Consider the following 22,789-nt stretch of genomic DNA (forward strand, 5'->3'; position numbering starts at 1 on the left):
AATGAAGCAATATTCATTATTTCATCATAAATGTGCATGTCTTTCTCACACAATTTCCCCTAAATCCACACTGCAGTGACCAAATCTCTACATTAAAAGTGATCAGAGATCTTTCATAAACTTCGGAGGAAGATATTTATTACAAGAACAACTTGACAGCCTTTTTAACTTTGAAAAAAGTTAAATGTTGCAGTATTGCTATTTCATACAAACAAATTCCACGATCTTAAGCAATCTGTACATTTAACTGAAGTAACATTAGCAAACAAGAAAATGTCAAATCATGAACATTCAGATTCCGCTGATTAGGAAGAGAGTGAGAGAGAGAGTGATCCAAGACAAAGAGCAGATTATTAGGAAAAGCATTCTTTTTTTGTGATTGATAACCAAATGCTAAAATGTAGCAACTGTTTACATAACAGGCAACTTCAAACAATACTTTTTTTTAAATAAAATGTAAATGTCTTCAAATAAGCCAAACCCAATAGAAATAATAATTACAATACATGTAAAAATCTGTTTTCAGAGGTGAAAGTGTTAACAAGCTATACAAGTAGCTCTTATAAAACTAACACACCCTACGTTGTTTCAATGAGGAGTCTGCATTAAATCACATAACCAACGTATAGTCCATGTCATATTCATTCTTCAAAAATGTTCAGTTTGTCTGTTTTATACCAGTTTTTACAGTGGCAACATTTCTAACAGGTTCTGTCTCTTTACAGTATATTGTTGAGAAAAACGTGTTTAAATGTATGATATTGGTTTCTGGCCTGTTGCTCTAAACACTTACAGCTGATTTGATATTATTGGAAGACAGATGTCGCTTCAGCCCAATGTGACAAATAAATAAATTACACCTACATCAGTCCCCTCTTCACTCCAACTCTGTACATATTCTCATACTGTATGCACACACGTATGCACATTATTTTTTTCTAGCCCATTTAATTTGTCAATGCCCTACAAAACAGCATTCTTTCTCAAAACCCTTGTAAGTAGCACATCAAAAACAAATGGCCACGAACTTCTCCTAATTCAACTTTTACACTTTCAAACATATTTTACAATGTCCACACCTGTTCAATACCTAAAACAGAAGGACTTGAGCTGGGATCTGGCCTCTTAAAGCCTCAACAAATGTGCAAAGCGTCACAAGAGAATATTCATATCCAGTAACAGCATATATTATTCATGCGATGTTGCACAAATTCAGACACTTATTCCAATTCGATCAATTATTCGTCCATCAAACTTTGCCTTACAATATGTTGTCATTGGCTCAAATAAGCGGCACGGATAACACCATCATGTACTTTGACTAAAACATGTCTTTCTTTAACCACTAAGAATCACCATATTGTGCCTTTCAAATTAAACTGCTAAGTAGGTTATCTGGCTCCTGTGTTACCAAACGGGCGGAGGCAATCAATTATATATCTTTGTAATGAATTGTACATCTACAATAAGTATAATGTATGATTAATGATTGGCAATGTCCCTCACTTATTTCCACATTCACACTCAAAACGTCCAATATCATAAACAGTGAATGATGGCAACGTAGTGTTACTGAATAGATCTTAATAATGTTGAGCAAAAACATTCAAAAACTAACCTGCCACATTTTAAGGCAAAGGGAATTGTCAAGGCATTTCCAACACCAACATTGCATAGCTAAGGCAGCACAAAACTGATTACAGTGAAAATGTACATTAAACTGTGTATTCAATGCCTTTTTATATACAAATACCCACGTATATTAGTGAGTAAATCAATATGTATTAACACATTCATTCTCCTCAGCCTTTGACTTTTGTATATAAGGTGCATTGTATTCCAGAGTATGGTTTAGTTAGAGCAGAAGTGCCTAACACATCCTTCACTGCACCACTTTTTTGTTTTAAACTTAATCCACTTGAAATTAGAAAAAAAAACTTTTTACTGCATCAAACATAATCTTGAAACCCTTTAGAACATAACGCATTTAAAAACAAACATGTATCTTGGTATTTGTGAAACAGTGACATCCTACATCAATAACAGCAGACAACTGTACAGAGATTTGGTGGTACATGTAGTGTTCTGGGGAATGATGGGGGTACCTTTATCCATGTTACCTGTTAGTATATTGTAAATTGAAGCATACAGAGTCGTATATGAAGACCACTAATGTGGAGAGACTGATACATACTGTCAGCACACCAGTATTTTGACTATCAAGGCAAGCAGAGATACAGTGGCCAACCACAAGAGGGAGCTACTCCATGTGACTAAAGGTTTAGTGTTAACACTGTTTGTTGAGTTGCAGCTTTAAATCCCTGGCACTTCATCATGCCCCTCGGCGGGGCACATGGCAGCACATATGTTCTCTCTTTATCTCTCTGTATCAACCATGAGCATTTCAGTGTGTCTTTGCAAAAACACAAACACCTCATGATTGGAAAAAACACCCCCATGCAGTAAATGACGTAATAGTAAAGTAATATTAAAAACCATTCCTTTGGTAATAAATAATTTGGCTTGAGTGCAACATAAAAGCAATGTGAACCCACTGCAGTTTTTCATGGGAGAAACTAAGTAAAAAGAAGGTGTTAGACATGCAATGAAAAAAGTCCCATTGCCCAATCACAAGTCATTTCTTTTTTTACACAGTAGTCAAAGTTCATGACAACAAGTCCCTATTTTATCTGTGCTACATCCAGGCTTCAGTGTCCAGGCTCCCTGACTGTGCAGGGTAGGAGCAATCCTTACTGCCTATGGCTGGGCAACGCGGTTGAGTATGGATCATATCTGCAAATGCCTGGTGCAGGCTCTTGCATGTGGCTGGTTGACCAGCAGAGCGCGAGCTCTGCGGAGACAGTGGAGGCGTGTGGCTCGGGGAAAATGTGTCGAGAGCCTGCAGGTCTCTGTAGCTGACCGGGGTGGGGATACGCGAGGGGCTGTTTTCTGGCCTGTTGTCGGTGCGAGGCCTTATTCTGCCCAGTTTGTGCTTTGACATCGGGTCCACGCTGTCTGCTTTCTTGTGCCCTTTCTTGATCTGAAGCCCGTCTACATTGTTGTCCCCGTTGGCCACGGGTGAAGATGGCGGGGGGGATTCAGAGCGCGATTCACTCAGGCTGAAGCACATGGACGAGGTTTCACTGGAAGAATCCTGGAAGGAGCAGTCCTCGGAAGGGGGAAGGTGCACAGGTGACGGACACGCCTCTGGTGGCGGGAGGTCATCACCGCCATCCCCATTTTCTAGGCCGTAAGGTAGGCTCGGCTTGTGATTCTCCAGAGGAACATCTCCTTTGGGCAATGTGCCCCAGCCAAGCTGACTCTGCTGAGCCGCCAGCCCCCCCGTGGGAGGACAACCTCCATGGTCCCCATTCATATTCCTACAGTGGAAAGCAGGTCGCGTGGGGACCTGATTCATAAATCTGTCTGGTTCACCAAGACCAGGCAGGGAAGATGGCGGAGCCTTCTCCTCGTCGGAGCTAGAGATGGCCGGGAGCTTTTTGAGACCCCCTCCTCGATCCCTCCAGTGCTCAGGCTCTCCTTGACCAAAGTTGTGTGAACTTCCAAAATTATGCCCATAAAGTAAATTTAAGGGGTCCTCGGATGGAAAGGGTCGGGGATTAGTTCTCTTGGATTCCCTGAGGTCAGGCAGTGTTCCAATCTTTGCCCCCACATTGAGGGATGAGGAGGAGGAGTTAGAGGAGGAATAGGCAGAGTCATTGACATTGGGATCAATGGGTGCTGACACTGAATGCACCGCAGCTCCGTGCAGCGTTACTCCCGTGGCTCTAATAGACCCTCCTGTAGACTGCTGGGTATTGGCTAAAAGCTCAGCCTCAAAGCTGCGATACAGGTCCTGCTCCCTCTGGGGGTCCAGGGTTGGCAGCATCTGGAAGCCAAAGTCCAGTCCTTCCTCTTCAGGCAGCTGGCGCTCCAGGCCAGACCAGCTCCTCTGGGGGCCTCTCCCAGCAGAGCGAGGAGCCCCATAGGAGCCCTGGGGCGTCCGAGGGGAACGGGCAGCGTGATGGTGAGAGTTGCGGGGAGTCGAGTGAGGTGAACGTCGACCCCCCGAGGTGACTGGGGGCAGAAGTCTGCCTTTTCCTATGGAGGGGGAGCGAGGGGCGGGAGGTCTGGGAGTAGTTATAATCTTCTTGCTGGGGCTGCTGTTGACGTTCTGGACCCCTTTAACGGGTGAGTTGGAGCAAGAGGACGATTGCCTCTTGGTGAACCCACCGCTTATCCTGGGAGAGGATGGGGGCAATTGTTTGGCTCGAAGTTCCTCTCGTCTGTCGGATGGTGGGGGCTGAGTGTCTCTGAAGCAGGAAGCGGGTCCTGGGCTGGCATCACTGGGCCGAGTACGGGAAGTCAGCTTACTCTGGCTGTGGGAACGTGGAGCGTGGAGTCGCCTCGGGCCCTCGTTTCCAAGGGATCGGCCCCTCTCGGTACGGGAAGTTCGCGATCCGTCGGCGGATCCCTGTGGCGGGTTTGGTTTGAGTATCGGAGCCAGAGCGCTACGTTCCCGTGATTGGCTGCGTGCCCGGGGCGGTGAGGGACGCAGGGATCGACTCTGATCACCAGCTCCAGGTCTCTCAATCACATGCTTCCCCTCCTTGCGATTGACAAGCAGGACTACCTCGTCACCAGAGCGCCGTGAGGCCCCACCCAGAGAGAACCGTCCTCCTCCTCCACCTCCTCCGCCGCCGCCTCCCTTAGAGGAGGCTGTTGAGGAATCACTGTCTCCAGACAGACGTCTTGTCACTGGCAATTTTGTCTCCTTATTCCTGTAGAGAAGAAACAGAATCATGTTTATTTGTAATAATTCCACAAACATCAAGCTGTTCAAACCCAACACATAGAACTTTCTCAACCAGTCACCATCAAGTGTAATTCTATAACCAGTTATAGTATGTATTGAATAAGCAAAGGTCAAAGTATGTATTGTAAGTTGGACATGGAGGGTTTGTTATTTGTTTGCCTATGAAGATCCAATGTTTGCTCGCATAAATAATTCTATAAATAAACTGTTCATATTGCATATCTATTTCTTACTGTACATATCTATTTATTCACTTATTACACTTTACATATGCACATACTCTGCACTTTTTGCTATTTTGCACTTCTGGTTGGATGCTGAACTGCATTTCGTTGCCTCAGTACTTGTACTCTGTGCAATGACAATAAAGTTGAATCTAATCTAATCTAATAAATGCAGAGAATACTACATTTGGTCGGTTTCTTAACTTATCCTAGCAGAGCATGGCGGTTTTACCCAAAGATTCACTGCTGTAACTGAAAAGCATAAAAAAGGCTTGACTACAACGTGGGCCGCAGTCCATTCATTACAAGACCCGCGGGTGAATATGTGAAGGACAACATGTTGACGTCCTGCGTTTCAAATGTCGGTAGCCAGGTTGAACATACATACTTTAATTTAGATGACACGCTGTGCCTTTGATTCATGTTGATTACACTAGACTTCAGAAGTCATCCACAGAAATGAGATTTGTATATATTGAGGCGTGCTGACCTGCCTGCGTGGAGCCCACCTGTTGACCTACTTCCCTAGTTAGCTGTAAACAGTCGTCTAGGGATAGTTGTCAGATTAGTCCTCATCTAGCGTGGCGCACTTGAAACAGGATGCCCCACCTCCCCCGCAGGGTTAATGGAATGAGCCGTTGCCCCGACTTCTGGTCTGAGCCGTGGCTCAATAAAGAAATGAGCCACACTTTGGCTAGAAGCCAAAGTAAACCACCCTTCAGCTCCAAATTGTGTTAAACAATGGCGTCTTCTCTCTGACGTACAGGGAAGGCAGAGCTGCCAACTTTTCAAAAAACAAGATTTTTGTCGATTTTGAGTGACCAAAATGTTACCGCGCACGCAGCCACACACGTTGAGCTGAAGGTCGACTCCCAGGACAGTTTGGTTTAAGTAGATGGATTTCTGGGTGGTATACTAAAGATGTGGAACAAATAAAGTGCTTAAACAGTCGCCTTTTGAAGCAATACGATGGATCAACACATGATAGAAATAACTAAAAATTAGGTATCAGATGCAGATCGGAAGCCGGTTAGTCATCTGATCTGTGGGCAAGGTTGATTGATCATTGTATCATAGATATTAAATACTATCACTCACTAATCACTAATGATCACTAATGATGTCATCTATCTTACGTTATGTAGCCTCATTGATCACTATGTTATATATATATAAAATACTATGAGGTTAATCACTATTAATGTAGAGACACAGATGAGGTTCAGGTACGTTTTCAATTTAATTTATAGTGATGTCTATACATTTAACTGTACAAGGACCACCACACTGATTATCGGCCCCTTGATGTTTAAGTAACAATAAGACAAACGGTAGGTGTGTGTGTGCAGAATGTGTTACTATCCAGTAAAATATTAACTCTTTTATTGTTGTTACTGTATCCAACCTCCTCTTACTTTATGAAACCAAGCCTTTGCAGTGTGATGTAATACAACAGCCCTGAGTTAAATGTTCTCCTCTGTAACGTTTTATGTGTTTCTTACATCCAATATGAATACAAATTAAATATACACCAGTCAGTTTAATCCAGTAAAGTTAAGCAGCAACACAAACTACATCTGCTCCTCTTCATCATGTTTAGAAAGATGTGTATATATATATATAAATATATACATATTTACTCTGGTGCTCCATTATATAATGTTATATACCATTTTAAATTTTTTTAAACGAAACAAGCTTGATAGTAAAATAATAGCAAAACCAGCTGATGCGGTGACGTCAAGTCAGCTGCTGTTCAGATTGCAGAAATGACCGTTGTCCCGTTCCTGTGAGTCAGGACTCCCGAGTCCGTCTCCCAAGTCTATTCTCCTGGGAACGCAAGACTTAGATGTTGAGAAAGGATGTCTATGCAGCGAATAGGGTTACAGATGCGAGTTTGAAAAGGAAGGAACGAGTCCCGGACCAGAATCAGATTTTAGTTTTGCGTGAGAAATAGGATGTGTGGCGTGAGTGCGTGTGAAACGATGCAATGATGCAACGATGCAAAAGCGTGTGTCTCACGGCAAAACTGTGAGAGTTGGCAACTCTGGGAAGGTTTGTGACCAATTAAGATTTTACACCCGCCAGAAGGAGCCAAATGCAAATGAAACCACACGTGAGTGTCCTTAACATGTCACCACTGTAGCCGTGACTCACCTGCGTGGCCGCTACGTCAGAAGCATGTCAGAGAAAAGGATGTGTGCTTTCGTTTGTCACTGGCTTTTCTAGCCATCTACTATTTCAGATGATTTGTTCTCCATGGCCAGATACGCAACAGTCTAATTACTGGATCTAATTTGAATAGGTGGGGAAAAGGAGAGCTGAGTAAATTATGTTTGTTTTCCATGTTGTTATTACTAAGAAAAGCTGCAAAATGGCAACGTGAGACGGGTTTATCAGGGCAATGTCACCTGAGATTAGATAAATCTGCTCTGACCTAATCTGTGGCTGCCTGGCATGTGGATTTGTTATGCACATTCCCGGAGCTGTGTGTGTGTGTGTGTGTGTGTGTGTGTGTGTGTGTGTGTGTCTTTCCGTACGTCTGTTCATCTGAGGGCACATAAGAACAAGCTGACACTGAGCGTGACCTGCCAGGCTAATTGTAAGGAATTCATTTCTTATCCAGAAAACAAACTTATCAACACACACACACACACACACACTCACCTGAGAAGATTAAAGTGGCGCGGTTCTGAGCGGTCTCGCGGCGGCCGTGGGAGTAGAGGACGAGCTGCGCCAGAGTCCAGCTCGGTGGGGGCGGACGGGTTCTGGGAGCGGCCGGGCCTGTCGGGAGGTTTGTACGGTGCGATGCCATCGTTTCGCCAGTGGGGACCTGGGCTGGTGGAGCGGGACGAGTGGGCACTTGAGGACTTGCTCTGGGCTCCCTGGCCACTAGATTTAGCCTGGTGGTAGCGGTGCGCTGCGGAGAGAGATCGATAACAACGGTTGAAGACGGACTAATAAACAATATTGTCAGATGCCTGTACGATCACCGGGAATAGACTCTATAAGATTTACATGATAGTTAACCACAGCAGTAGATGTGGTGTGGCTTTCCAGAGCCACAGACCCTTACTTGTGTATACTAGCCGACCAGATGCTGAATGTGCCACTATTTAGGAAGAACATTTATAGAACAAAAAAGGCATAAGTCTGTTATCACTTAATACTCTTTGATCTGTGATGCGGACGCTTGTCCTCGTAGTGTCAGCTGTCCAGGCCAAGCGCTCGGCCTTTGGCATCATCACTTCAGCAGCAGTTTGGACCCACAGATAAGAGAGGACACGATTCATGGTCATCCAGCACACGGTATGGCTGTGTCGCACCGCTTTATACTGTTAATCACAGTGAGCTTAGGCACTGAATGGTTTATGAGCAACACAAATAAAAGTATTTGTGTTAAGATGAGTTGCCCCACAGATGACAGGTCGCATGTCTATTGCTTATATTTTCAGTCTGGAAGTAACTGTTTGGTCAGGTTTCACCATGACACCAATTTAACAATGTCAAATCTGTTATAATAAAAACATATTTATTTAAAATTGTACTTATTGTACTTTTTTCTATCTATTCTATCTATCTATTATCTATTAGGACTATCTGACAAACGCTATTCCTCCACATTACCGACCCTCACAGTCTGCTGCTGCTGCCCTGAACACAGCACATACGATTTGAGTTATTTGTTGCATCTTTTAAATGGATTATGAATTATGCAACACGGACAGAAAACAATTAAGCTCTTTTGTAAGAGGCCGACGGGCAACAAGAAGTGACCTTACCAAAAGCAGCACAGCGACACGGGTCATGCTTGTCCAGATAGTGCTCTAATGTGTCCCAGCCCCCTCCAACACGCACCATCACATGAGTACGAAGGACCTGAGGCAGGGACAGAGAAGACAAGGCTTTAATAGATGAACGCAGACTAACATACACATTCATGCTCAAATAAAACGGCTGAACCTTTTGACAAAGTGCACTCCCACACACACACACACACACACACACACACACACACACACACACACACACACACACACACACACACACTGCATAAGTCGATAGATATGCAAATTCCACAAGTGGGGCAGCTCGCTGAAGGCTGACCGGTCTTCAATGTTATGTAACATCTAGAAGCACCCCTGCCTGTGCCCCTGCCTCTCCCTCCCCCACCCTTCCTCTTTCTCCCACATCACCCCCAGCTGCTGCCATTACGAGGGCAGTTCATTGCCATGCCAACTCGCAATTAAGCAGAGTACGGTAGCATAAGAAGGAGACCAAAGTGCTGTTAGAGCCCCGCCTCCCCCCGTTTTTTGGGCCTATCTCATGCCTCTCAGCTGGATTGCCCGTGTTTTTTGAATTAGCATGGCCACCCACCCCTGCTGTCCTCTCTGCTCCTCAGCTCACACTACAGTTGCCGGAGGAGGGGAGCAGAGAGGACGCCTTCGGCGGAGCAGCGCAATTTGCCGGATGTGCGAGCCACGCGGATCAGCCCCCCCAGCCGTGGGTCTGTGCGATCTACCGACCACATGTTTTCAGGGTTGCACCCGTGCGTCAGAGGGCAGGGAGGCAAAGCCACAGTGCCAGATCTGCGTGGGCTCACGCAGAGTTTGTTTCTACCAAATCACCCAGCCGGCACAGCGCCTCATCGCCCAGGTCTCTGACACGGTCAGCTGAGCCCAGGTTCTCCATAATACAATCCCTGACAATCCAAAACAAGCCTGTTCAAATCCGTCAAAACGGCTTATCTGCTTATCTCTATCAGATCTGACAGTTCAAACTGCTCGCTTTGTATTACAACTTTTTCAATGCAGCAGACAAATCAATGCTAAAACTAAGCAGTTTACAGGAAATATCTGCTGTTACTTCTCTCTTAACTCTTTTAGTTTTAACATAACAGGATCTTATAATAAAGTTGCTGCTGTGAAATGATAGAAATGGCTTCAGATCTCTATTTAATGGTTTGTTGGGACTCACTGTGGAGGAGGAGTAGCTGTCATGATGGTAAAAGCTACTGGTAACCCCCCCCAAGAGAAGCGTTTGAGTGGGATAATTGCAGGACTATAAGAATAATCAAGCGTCTTAAATACGTTCCATTTTATATTTATTTCTATGTCACCTCTTTACACAACCAACAAGATCATTATGCATTTTGTACTTAGTCTGTTGAGGCTGAGTGGCAATTTGGGACCATGTTCCACTTTAGATCTGTGGCTTTGCTGCCTAATTTCCCAACCACTGAAGGGTATCACAGTGCTCAGTGGAGAGACCCAATCCTTGTTTCTATGGCAACAGCGAACAGAGAGACTTCTTGTCATCATTGCGGGGGCGTGTTGAACCAATTCCTCCTTAAATCTTGCTGGTGTGCTCAAAAATGAGGGACATGGGTCATTTCAGCCGTTGTGCCCCTGGAATGAAGGCATCTCCTCCCTCCAGGGGACGGCCTCCCAGGGGGACAAAGACGTCGTATTAAGTTAGGGGCCGCTCCCCCCCCGCTAGCTTTAGCCGCCTCGTCTCCTCGTTCTGCCCGAGATCCTTGTCAGAGCTTCGGATGCTGAATGGGGGTTTACTGGCTTTTAAAGCGCCCGCCCGTTTCCTCCCCTCAGAAGAACAAGGGCAGTGTGTTGGCCGCACTTGTAGCTGCGCGAGCGCGTGTGTGTGATCACAGTCCTCCGCCGTTAGGGATCAGGAAAGGGTGGAGACAGTGATGAGAGCTAATCTGACAAGTCAAAGGCTCACACACACACACACATACGCTGCAAACAGTTACATGTAAATACGTCTATCCAATTAAAATGTCTGCTCCAACAGGAAAACATGAGCGTCCATTGGTCAGACAGCTCACTCTCAGGGGCGTTAGAAAATGATAAGAAGGGAGGTGAGGTTATGTATTTTTCATTTTGCTGAAGGGAGGGAGGTCTCCATCACAAGAGCCTCGCAGGAATAATTTAGCAGCCTCAAATGATGCCGTTACTGTGCCTGATTGCTCATAATGGGGCATTTATGAAATAAAATAAAAATGCACAGCCGAACAATCCCGTTTCTGGTTTAGGACTTAATATATGACGGACACACACTTAAGAGTGCTTGGAAAATCAATGTTAGATCCGAAATAGGGAGTGGCTGGAATATTAATGATTTTATGTTTGCCAGGGTTAGTGTGTGCATTGGTGGCTTGATTATTCCATTAATATGTGTTATTTTATCATTTTTAGAGAAATCTAAAATTATTTATCTAAACCTTGTTTGTTATTAAAACAATTTGTTATTAATATAAAAAGCCTTTTTTAAATTTAATACTACAGTCCCTTACAGTTAGTCCAACTGGATTTAGTACACACAACACATTTGAACAATGTAGAAAATACTATTTCCCAGATAGAGGCGCGTATGCCAAACATTACTATAGACCACGTTGTGTTCATCACATCTCCCTGTCTGGAAAAAGCGGTGCCGCTAACAGTGACGTATTATTGACCTTTGACACATGATAGGACCACCAGCCATTAAGTCACATTAATCTGGGCGGGTCATTTCCGGTAAGTGAGACCAAATCGATCTCCGGTACAAACCAAACTTCCTGCCTGGTCCTGTGAGGCCTGCAGCGGGTTCGGAGGCAGCTCTTCAACTGGAACTGAGACAAACAGTCCAGGAGAAACATGCTACAGTCAAGATAAGGGCCAACCCAGGAAGTGACCTAAAGCTCTAATTATGTCTCACGGGGGAAAAAGTGCAGTCCTGGGAGTGGGCCACTTTCTAAACACTCGCATGAGAGACAGGAGTCACAATGCTGCTATATACAGCGTACCATTCTCTGGTCTTTGACACACAACCAGGCAGCTGAGGGGTTTGTCTGCACAACCCTGCTCTCCTTGAAACAACACATGATGCCATATGCCAACACTGTGTGGTTCCATGCAATTACTGCAGGGCCTCCCAGTCTTCTGTGCAGTGGGCCAAAGTAGCTTCTATATGATGACATGAAAAAGGGACCATTTAGGTTTCGTACAAATTTTTCTGATCCGGCAACATTGCAACAATGATGGAGGCAAAAACCACAGTGTGAGTGAGTGTTTTGAAGTAAAGTATGTAATCAAGCTAAAACAACAACATGTTTGTTAATAGAATCACTCGGTGAATGGAGGTGAGGGCCTACCCGTATGAAGATCAACGCACTGGAATCTCCCACTTTGTACTTCCCCTCCGACACCTTGACCATGGGAAACTGAGCCGGACAGGAACACCGGCCCAGAATCTCACGCACCTGAGGGGAACAAAACAAAAGCTGTTAAACATTCACGGGGACAACCATGACACACACACACACACACACACACACACACACACACGCATCCGATGACAGGGATCATTTCCTGTTCTTTGGGTCAGAGCCGTACGTGAGGTCATCCTGAGTCACGTACATCTGCAACAGTGCCGCTGGATTCTGGGCACTATGTGTCAACAACACAACGGGTCTGGCTCATGGGGTGAGAAATCACTGTGTGGGGGTGCTGAGCGTCCTGACAACTTTTCACTCCAGCAACCACGAGGTGTTACGGTTCCCCGCTCCGCGCTCCCACCACATTAAAAGCCCGGCCTCATCTCGTCCCTCCAGGGCGGTTTGGTAAATGACTTTTGCCGCAAACTTTCACAAAAGCACAAAAATACATACGTGGTCGTGCTAATGAAAGCTCTTTCTCTGCCTCTACGGGCTGTTACGTGACATCGTTTCTGGCTGTGACATCATGAACGCTGAAGAGAAAGAGCTCAGAAACCAGACTGGTGGTGGTGATGTCAGCGGGCCTGTTGCTGCCAGCTGGGTTTTTGAATCGAGCGAGTCGAAGCCGGTGCCTTTGCTGCGGTCGGGGTAAATTATTAGGCACAGACATGAGTACAGGGTGGAGCGACATCTTTGTTGCACAGGCCTCTCGCAGGATTGGACAACTTTGATGTTTTTCCTGGCGTCGTTCTCAGACAAAGGCATATGCACACTTGTTGAAAAGGAGGGAGAGAAAGTAAAGCGGCGGAGTGGAGAGGAATAACCGCTCCGTGATTGCGTGTGTGTGCAGGGGCGGCCTTTACCCAAGAGCAGGAGAGTATTTCATTGAGGTCCAGGGAAGTGTTTGTGGAAAATGTCAAGTAGTGAGCTTTCATGCTGCGTGCAGGGCTGATGGGATGCAGTGTGTGTGTGTGTGTGTGTGTGTGTGTGTGCGTGTGTGGGTGTGAACACCTACATTATGGTGTATTGGGTAGATTACGGAAGCAGCTTATTATTTTTCTCAAACAGCCCCCCCTCATTCTTCCCTCTGCTGATTAAAGAGGGTGGGATCAGCGGTAATCCTCAGCACCTAACCTGCCTCTGTGTCCCCCCCTCTCATCACCTGCTTCCTTCTTTTCTCTCGTCTTTCTCTCATCGTTTTTTTCGTCTCTCAGACTTTATTCTTAGCCCATGCACTCGCTGACCAGCCCTATATTTATCTGGCTTTGTTTGTTTTGCTTACATTTCTACATCAGCTCGCTCCCTTTTTTTTCTCTCTCCGCTCCGTCACTCCGTCCTTCATTCTGTCAGTAGGCGGGCGAGCCCTGTTTGGAAAAAAGCCCCGGCGAGTGACTTAATGGAAAGATCGCTATGGCAACAGACACACACATTGCCTTTTAAACTGGAGTGTTTTTTTTTTCATTTGTGCAATAGTAATGCCTTTCTCTCGCTCCCAAAACCTCCCCAGAGCTGTTCAGCTGAGGTCATGCATTTTCCTCCAGAGGGAAGGTGAGTGACTCGCACATTGTGTCTCACACGAAACACTGAGCGAGATCTAATCAATAGCAGTCCTGGCATTAGAAATGTTTACTCTGCGGAGCCTTTGACATGAAATGTTTGCACTTCACGTGTCTTCACTGTGGCAAGACCGGGTTTAACACACACATCGGAATGAGGTAGGAGGGGGAGGAGGGAGAGGCGGGGGAGGAGGGGGAGGAGGGGGACAAGGTCACGCAGGGAACATGCAGAAGGGGAGCTGGAATAATGCGAGAAAAAGTGAAAGATGAATTATGGATGCACGCTCCTCACACGGGGGACGCTCTCGGCAAGGGCTGCAGAATGTTTGTTGCGGAAAAGCGATTGAAGAATCCACAGCACTCCCCTAGTTTGAGAATCTGCTGTATTTACCTTCAGACGCAGAGAGAGAAACACTGCGATGATCAGGAAACCTCTGTGACCTTGCCTTTGGATCGAGCAGCTGGGTGCGTCAACACATGCAGTAGATATTGCTTTAGTATCGAGGGCTCGGATCATGTGCTATCTGCTCAGTGCGAGTCAATAATCTCCTCATTCCTTTCCTTCCTGCTCTGCCAGCATTTGAGTCAAACCCTGGGGATGAAGAGAGGAAATGGTAGGGGGAGATACAGTAAGATGTTTTCCTTGTATTCCTCATGTTCTTCACTGATTTGAGATGTGGACTGACACGTTACATTAAGACTGTTTACTGTAGCTTTACATACGATAGTATAGCATGAAGGAATGTAAAAAGATGCCAATACTGTCCTACTCCCCATTTAACGAGTGGTTTGGTTTTAGTTTAAAGGCTGTTATTCCTTGAATACACGTAATATAGTTCTGGTTTGGTTTTACAGAATGGGGGACCAAATTATATCGAGGTACGCTAAGACAGTTAAATACAGTCGCTTCTCCTCTTGACTCAACGTACAACCACACTGTTTGTTCCAGCGCAGTCATCAAACATAGGTGTGTTGGCCTGCTGAAACTGGCTCCTTTCATGATGGTTTTGCAGAGGACAACTGCACCCAAACTTCAAAGATAAAATGTGATCATTACAACTCCCTCCAGGGGAGTTTACTCTGGGGTGTTTCCAGGATCTCACTTCCTAAGAGACAACCGTGGATTGGAAGGTTTACGACAGAATACATTGTCTTTCTGAAAGATACAAAAGCTTAAAAAGGTGGCAAACTGTGTTGGGATTCCTCTCGTGGCTTTATCTTGTTACCCCGAGGATCTCCTGTCATGACTGGAGACTTCCCAAGACAAAAAAAACCCCTATCCATCAGATAAGCACGGAGGACAAACAAAACACTGCGGGCAGCTACTTGGTAGGAGACAGAGTTGTTGTACGTCTGTTGCTTCACCGCCCGCTGTGAGCATTCCTCAAGCCTGCAAACGCAAACTGGAAACAGCTAAACGTACGACTGTATCCTCCTGTTACACCACTGTGCTGACAGCCCGCATGAGCACATCCTCTGTCAACAACCATTGAATGAAATTATCTTTTTATAAAACCTGTCGGGTGCAGGGACCTGAGGACCAAATGAATGCTGAGTATGTTCAACCTGTAGCCTGAGGGGGGGGAGGGGGGTGGCAATCTGGAGAGATCATGAACAAACACGTATGTTTATGACGATGAGCATGCTGGTTCAAACAGGCCAGGCCAGCAGAGATGAGACAGAAAAACAGAATTGGATAAAAGCCTCAGGATCAGGTGTGTCAGTTAATGCCAGTAACATTCCGTAGAGAGAATGAGCTGCATAATATCACAGACAAACAACAAATTGGGAAAACATTTTCTTCCTGGCTTCTTGCACACATAAGAAAGAAAAGGAAAATGCACAAAATGTCAAACTATTCCAGCTGTTACTATAAAAACAACACAATGAGACAACCTGTGTGTTTGATCGGGTAAAAAAGTAATCATTCTGTCTCAGGGGGAGGCCTCACACCTGACTTCAAGGAAACCATTCAGGAATATTTAGTACCTGTCTACCTGTCGTCATGACAAAATGCCCATCAGGATGCTGCGGGAATATATAACTCCACCTGAGACCAGTGCGAGGAGGCTGCAGGCAGGTGCAGAACATAACCAGACTTCTCACACAGGCAGAAGCCTGTTGGGTTAAACGCCCAATTAAGTGATACTCATGCAAACAATCCAGGGATAAAATCAAAAGCAGGCAAATGGCAGGCAAAGTGCAGAGTCAACTGTTTCCTCACGTACACACACACACACACACACACACTGCTGCTGCAGGGAAAATACTGAAGAGGGAAATATGGTCTGTATTGCTACTATGCAATGTCTAGAGGTGGAAACAAAATACTAAACCCCTAAAAACACAGAAGGTAGAAAGACTGAAGGAGGCCTCGCTCACTCAGCAAAGAGCTTGAGTGTGACCCAACGCAAAGCATGATGGCCTACTTTTCTCCTTCACTCTGGCTCCCCTCTGTACTGTAGTTCCCCCTCCCAGTGTAACATCCATTCCAGTCAGGTTTAACAGCGTGCACAGTGAAGTCACTCTAGGCGCACTGTCTGTTGTCTACTACCCCCCCTCCCCCTTTTTCATTCCCTGAATGCATGAATTGGACCACAAGGTCAACGGTCAATGTCGGGCGTAAAACGCGGCAGCCTTTGATTTCCTCGCTGTCAACGAGGTCTGTTCCCTTCACCCCTGTCAATGGCACCAACAAGACATACTGCGGTGCTCCTCGCTTTGTCATGTCTGGCCGGGGAGGCGGGTGGGGGATGGGAATGAGGGCTTGCACATATATGAACTAAACAAGGGTTGAATGTTGAAGCCCGGGGTAAAAAGAGATATGAACCAGTTCAGATGACTGAGCAAGAAGAAGGAAGGCTGTGCATGAAGGGAGGCGGTGAAGCTCTCGTGGTCTGTTGTTTAGAAGCTCACATGTTGTGTCGTATAGATGGCTACGCATGCAGTAAACCTGTGAACAATTAAATGATCTCATATATGTCACACAGCGTTGTGTGTGCCCAGGGCCTAATGGAGAGAAAATACAGCAACGGGTGTTTTTTACATAAGGCTGCCTGCGACGTAGAGGAAAAAACAGATGCAATTGTAGTCGCTGTCATAATCCCTATGTAGTGGTGATATGAAAGAAAATCCCCCAATGCAAAGGATACCGTATATGTGTACGTATACCACGCGAGGAAGCTGCTGTCTGTGTTACTACTGAGAAAAAACAACATCCCCACAAGTGGGAAAAAGAAACATTTGCCGCTGACTCCATTTCTGAAGAAGGAAATGAGGCACCGGTTTCTTCCTCATCTTTAGTGGAAAAGTGTCCCACAGTGATGTGAGTAATAACACCCGTTGTTGATGATGCGGGGGGCAGAGACACGGTGGCGGTGAGGTGCTCACATGAAAGTTGTTACGATAGACAGCTTCCTGAACACTAATCAGCTATTGTGTCCACGAGGTCGTTGATGTCACACATCAAATGTGTGCTTTAAAGCTGGTGTGGGTCATTTCCGTCATCTTCCTTGTTCTCATTACATCCTGAGAGCAATCCATAAATCAAATACATCAAAAGATAAACTGACAAGTTATTATTATTATAAGGATGTAATAAGTCTGTCCATGTATTTCATTTGTGTGTACCTGTTGTCTACCTGCGAGCAACTCCTACTACTGTACGCTGTTGACGATCATGCGGATACATTTATGTTCATAATGGTGATTTAGGTGGATTGGCTACGAGTCCTGAAGAAAAGACTCGGGGAGCAAACTGTGGAGCAGGTGCTGCTAGCTGCTGAAAAGCTATTGGAAAAGAGTCGTCATTTTTAAGTCTTGAGTACTATTATCAATCGTTTCTCAGTATTAACAAGCCTGAGTCACATGTTTACAGAGTCCCTGAGCTGTTACATAATGGAATAAGGGAAGAATCCTCATTTTGAATATATGGTGATACATTTTATGCCATTTTATGTTTCTCTACACTCGTTAGAATAATGACATGTAATCCTATTATCACTACACTTTTATTGTCTTGTTCAAGATGTCTCTTATTCATGTTAAATTACAATGTTGCACAGCCCCTGTTTTTTGCTTGAGATATAATTGGATTAGAGCTTTGTGACGACGCCCACATTTAATTACTTCGTTCCGAGTTCACGAACGCACGTTCATTTTTTTGTCAAGACAACATGACGACTAAATGTTGTACGCACATTTGTGTTTGTAAAGCCATCTGAGGCTGCACGTCTCTGTGGGCGCTCATAGCCTGGTAATTATCTGACGACATTTCATTGGCAATGTAATTGGATAAGGCAGAAGTTGACGAATGAAATTGTAGAATGTCTTTAAATCAAATTACAGATGTTGTTGCAAATAATAGGTCAATCAATTTTTGAACAGATAAAAACAGATAAATGATAATAAAAACTAAAGAGCCAAGCCATCCAATCCAATCCATCTTGGATTGTGTTTCACACACAGTCTGGTGTCAAAGCTGTGGAGCGATGAAACTTTCTTCCTCTCGCTCCCTGTCAGACACTAATGTCTGCTGGAGGTTTCCAGTAATACCAAGACGCTAATCTCTTGTAACTAAAAAGAAAAGCGTTCTGCAGGATGAACTTGTGACTGATGCTACGGAGGACGAGGAGGCCCGATGCCTCGCAGCAAGAACGGAGCGTCTGGCAGATACTCATCAAATGATTGTGTTTAAAGAAAAAAAGTGGATTTAATGTAGAAAAAACAAACTGCAGAAATGAAGAGAAGTCTAGTGGATATATATCTGGGCCTCAAAGAGAGAAAAACGCTGAAGCCATTAGGCAAAGCGCGTTGGCACTGCACTGGTTCTATTTTAACATCGCAGCCTCTCATCTCCGGACCGGTGCGGTTTCTCGTTTGAAGAGCCTCATGTTCCGCGCACATGCGTGCAATTTCACAGGGTTGACAGGGAGGTGGAGATTTTATTCACCAGACACATGATGACTGGAAAACGCCAATCCCAAATAAGTCAAGTCAAATGTGTCTTTCGGCCAGACTGCTGAGCCATGTGTCCGTGGGGATGTCAGACGGGGAGAGTCACGCGTGATCTCTTTGTCCTAAAAAAAAAAAGGGGTTAGAAAATGCAGCCCGCTTGTTTAATCCTCAGCACTCAGTCACGTAAGTGAGACTTTTGTGAACTCAGACGGTCTGGACGTCCTCCTCCACATGCTCTCCTATTTCTGTCCGCGGAGGTCACAACTAGAGCGCCGCTCCGCTCGGCTGACTGACCAGCAGGAGTGTGACTGCCTCCCTTCCTCCCTCACTTATTTGGTGCCCCCGTTCTCTTCGTCCAAATCAACATATCAAGGTCGATACAGGTCGATGGTTTCTACCCCCCAGGACAGGAAATGTATTAAGACCTTTTTTGTCGTGTTGGTAAAGGCGCTGCAGAAGCAGGATTTTGTATTGATCAGTCCTGATGGAGAAGACGAAAGACGCTGAAGATCATCGTCAGCGCTGTATAGAAGGAGCTGACATTTCTACAAGTGCAGGTAAAATGTCAAGGGGTTGACCTGTGACCTTTACGAGAGAGAAATAACCCGGGTGCCAAACACACACTGGCCCTACAGGTGGGCGGGAATTCAACAGAACTGCCTAAAACAGGGTCAAGATGCACACGCGTGCACCACGGGGAATGTCCGAGGCGCCGGCCTCCTTCATAGCACTGGGATGATATTTTCAGAGAAGGTGCTTGACTTTTGACACCTTCCTGTGTTTTACTGAGGGAGACGATGGTCTCATACAGCTGCCTCAAACTGTTTAGACCAGGCAAAAAAACAACAACTGGATTATATTCACTTCCGATCAAAGATTATGATGACAGTATATTTTTATTATATGCGCAGTGAACCTTGAACGATGTGAAATTTGAGCTGCTAGATCATTACATCATGATGGTGACGAGCATGAATCATAATGCAGTTGTGTCATTTTATAGAGCCGAATGCGTATTGGTGACCATTCATAATCGGATCACTAACAGACAGAAGATTACTTTAAATTGATATATATCCATCGGACTCACCAACTCATCCAGATTTCGCATGTCACATAACACTCTCTTCTGCGGCCAGATGAAGGGCTCTGGATCAGGCTCATCCTCTTCGTCCTCCACGCTGTGGATGCTCTCTTTCCGACTGAAGCTCCTGCTGGGCGAGTTCTGCTCCGCCGGCTCCCCTTCATCGATCCGGAGGCTCTCCTGGTCCCGGATCTCCTCCTCGATCTCCTCCTCCAGCTGGATCAACATGGGGGCCAACATGCCGAACTTGGAGCCGCGTCGCGCGACCTCGAGGAGACACAGAACAAAGTTCTTCTCGTTGCATCTCTCCACCAGGTCGTTGGTCTCAAACATGAGGACGTCCTTGATCCAGAGCTCCTGCCTGCACCAGCTGATGAAATTGGACACGTTGTCCCGCGCCACAAACGAGCCGCAGACGACGCTCCGGGACTGGAAGACGACCTCTTTGGACGGCATCTTCATGGACTGAGCAGCCTCCGGGTACTCCAGCTGGAAGTCGTGCGCGGCGCGGTTGACGTTGTTGGCGTGCCGACACAGCGCGCAGCCGGTGCCCAGTCCGTCCATGAAGGTGTCCGCGGTGACGTCGAGATCGTAGAGGGTGTTCAGCCATTCGGCCAAGTCCTCCTTCATGGCGTACAGGTATTCCTCGCTGGATTTAAAAGGCCGAATGCTCTTGGAGGCGGCGGACTGGATGTTGCTCTGATCAGCCATATTGTCGAGTCGTGCGGGCCTATCGACGAGAGTCTACTTGACGATTCCCGTCTGTCTCATTGCACAACTGCGCTCCAAAGCACCGCGCGCACAATGAAGCCAAATAACCGCGTTGACGCACCCATGCCGATTTGCATGTGCGCTTTTTCTTACGGGAGCTCCTCGACGGCGGCAGGCTTTGTGCCGTCACGGGCATACCGGGACGGGGTCGAGCCGTGGCGCGTGGATGCGTTTCCCGGATGTCGCTGCGAAACCCGTTTGGTCTAAAGAGCGCATCGCCTCTCGCTCCCGCAGCGGGACGTCGACACACACACAGACACACCCGCGACGCGTTATTCCGCCCGGCGTCTGCAGAAATCCACGTGCCACCGAGCCGCTGTGCGTGCGTCCGAGGCGGTCGGTCAGTCAGCTGCTCCTCGATGATATTAAAATCACGACCACTGAGCGGTACCGAGTCCGCAGCTCATCCGCTCCCTGCAAACAGGCCCGCCTCTCGCGCTGGATGCGTTGACCTGCTGTGGCTTAGACCAGCAGAGCGACTCATGTGGCACATCCCATTACGAGGGATCAACGAGGAGGAGAACTTAACCCCGTGATCACCAAACCCCGTCCCGGCGCGCTCTGCGCGTACTTGCAGGATTAGTCCAAAACACACCGGCGTCATTTGTTATTAAACTTGAATTTGTTTTTATTTTATTTCAATTTGTGATTCAATCACCCTGGTTTCCCCAACATGTGAAAACCAAGTTTTAGTCTGTAAATAAAAGTAGGAACGCATTCGTTACAGTTGGCTCTCAAAGAATGAAACCTCTGTGTGGTCTCTTTACCAAACAGCCCACAGTGATAGAGGTGGGAGAAAAAAAGCTTCATTTCAGCATCACAAGACGCCAACTCGGCCTAGTGCAAGAAATTCCCTTCTATCAGTATCATCTAATCGATCCTCAAAGCATGTGACGGTTAACCGTTGAGGACCATGTCCAAACCTCTTGTGTGTTTGGTAAAGAAGTAATGGGATATTTGACGGTTAAAGATGTCCCATCTGGAGAGGATAGGGCTAAATCCTGGAACAGCGTGAGATTGGGAATTATTAAGAGTTATAGTGAGAGATATGACAGCAAAGGTATGCAATGGTACGGGATCTTCTGTGTCCGTGTTGGACAATGCGTGTGTTGTATGTCACATGTTTAAGATCACACGGTTGCTGCTTTGTTTGGGTTTCTAATTGCTCTACCTCTCGTCTATCTTCTAAGAGTGATGAGACGGCAGAGGTGGCGTCCGTGATGCTGTTGAGGGCTGTCGGTTTTACAGCCAAAGGTCAGGTTTGAAACGAGAGTCACACTTTGGTGAACAAACCTGATTTTCAAGTTTGACTAAAGTTAAGCTTTAGATAAACATGAGGGTAAACTTGCTCAGGGCTTTGAAGACACTGTCTGTAATCAAAGTGTAAACAAAGGGAGAGCCGGGATGCCAGAAGCCTGAGCACATGATCAGAAAGGTATTTCAAGACAAACTCTACATTTGTCATGTTTAACAATCCTTCCAAAGATTTGTTGTACATGTTTAACCAACATATGCCCTTGTTCTAAGTTGTACACACAGAACCCTTCAATAGTATGTAAGGACATTTGGAATTTGTGCACTCAAAAACTCCAGACTGGGCCTTTGTCTTTTCCACCATCTCACATCCCCTTTGACAATCTATTGGAGCAGCGGTTATACTCTTAACTTGTGATTGTTTGAATGTTAAGTGAAGCCGCTCTTCAAGGAGGAGGTCTTGTTTTTATTTAAAAAGAGGGATCTGTCTGTTTAAGAAAGAGGGCAGACGGTAAGAAAGGAAGGGGAGGAGAGAGAGAGAGGAGGGGGTTGATGAGATCATTTTCTGGGCCTGGATGAATCAGCTTTTCTTTCAGTGGAGAGAAATAGAGTTCAGCACTCCATTAATCCACACGAACAACCGTCCACAGTCAATGAGTTGTGCAGGTTATCTAAAGAGATCATTCAGAGGGTTGGACTTAAAACAAAAGACAGACATGTGCCTTGATTAATGCACCTCAATGTCAACAATGTGAGACGTCTGGAGAACAAACCTGTGAGCTGTTGGGCGTTAAATAGAGGACCCTGCTAGACGAGGCATGCTACGTCCCGAGGGAGGATTGTCTAAGGTGGCAACCAAAAGGAAAACATGGTTTTAATTGCCAGAAGTAAACATTAAATGGGCTAAAG

The 22,789-nt window shown here is 45.9% G+C and overlaps 1 protein-coding gene across 1 annotated transcript; it reads right to left on the reverse strand.

Moving 5' to 3' along the window:
- Positions 1-116: 116 nt before the first annotated feature.
- On the reverse strand, positions 117-21,710 carry gas2l1 (growth arrest-specific 2 like 1). The gene is made up of 5 exons (XM_040196522.2): positions 19,862-21,710; positions 12,197-12,304; positions 8,823-8,919; positions 7,708-7,960; positions 117-4,781 (listed from the first exon to the last, which is right to left on the reverse strand). Exons 1-5 carry the CDS (start codon positions 20,564-20,566, stop codon positions 2,696-2,698), a joined length of 3,249 nt encoding a protein of 1,082 aa, XP_040052456.2. The 5' UTR covers positions 20,567-21,710; the 3' UTR covers positions 117-2,695.
- Between the last annotated feature and the right edge of the window lie 1,079 nt (positions 21,711-22,789).

This window comes from Gasterosteus aculeatus, chromosome 13 (genome assembly GCF_964276395.1).
Source record: "Gasterosteus aculeatus chromosome 13, fGasAcu3.hap1.1, whole genome shotgun sequence".
Classification (NCBI taxonomy): Eukaryota; Metazoa; Chordata; class Actinopteri; order Perciformes; family Gasterosteidae; genus Gasterosteus; species Gasterosteus aculeatus.

Coding starts and splice junctions, on each gene's coding strand:
- gas2l1 (XM_040196522.2), bottom strand. CDS start 20,566: ATGGCTGATCAGAGCAACATCCAGTCCGCCGCCTCCAAGAGCATTCGG. Junction 12,305..19,861: donor TGCGAAATCTGGATGAGTTG/GTGAGTCCGATG, acceptor TGTTCCCCTCAG/GTGCGTGAGATTCTGGGCCG. Junction 4,782..7,707: donor CGCCACTTTAATCTTCTCAG/GTGAGTGTGTGT, acceptor TCTTCTCTACAG/GAATAAGGAGACAAAATTGC.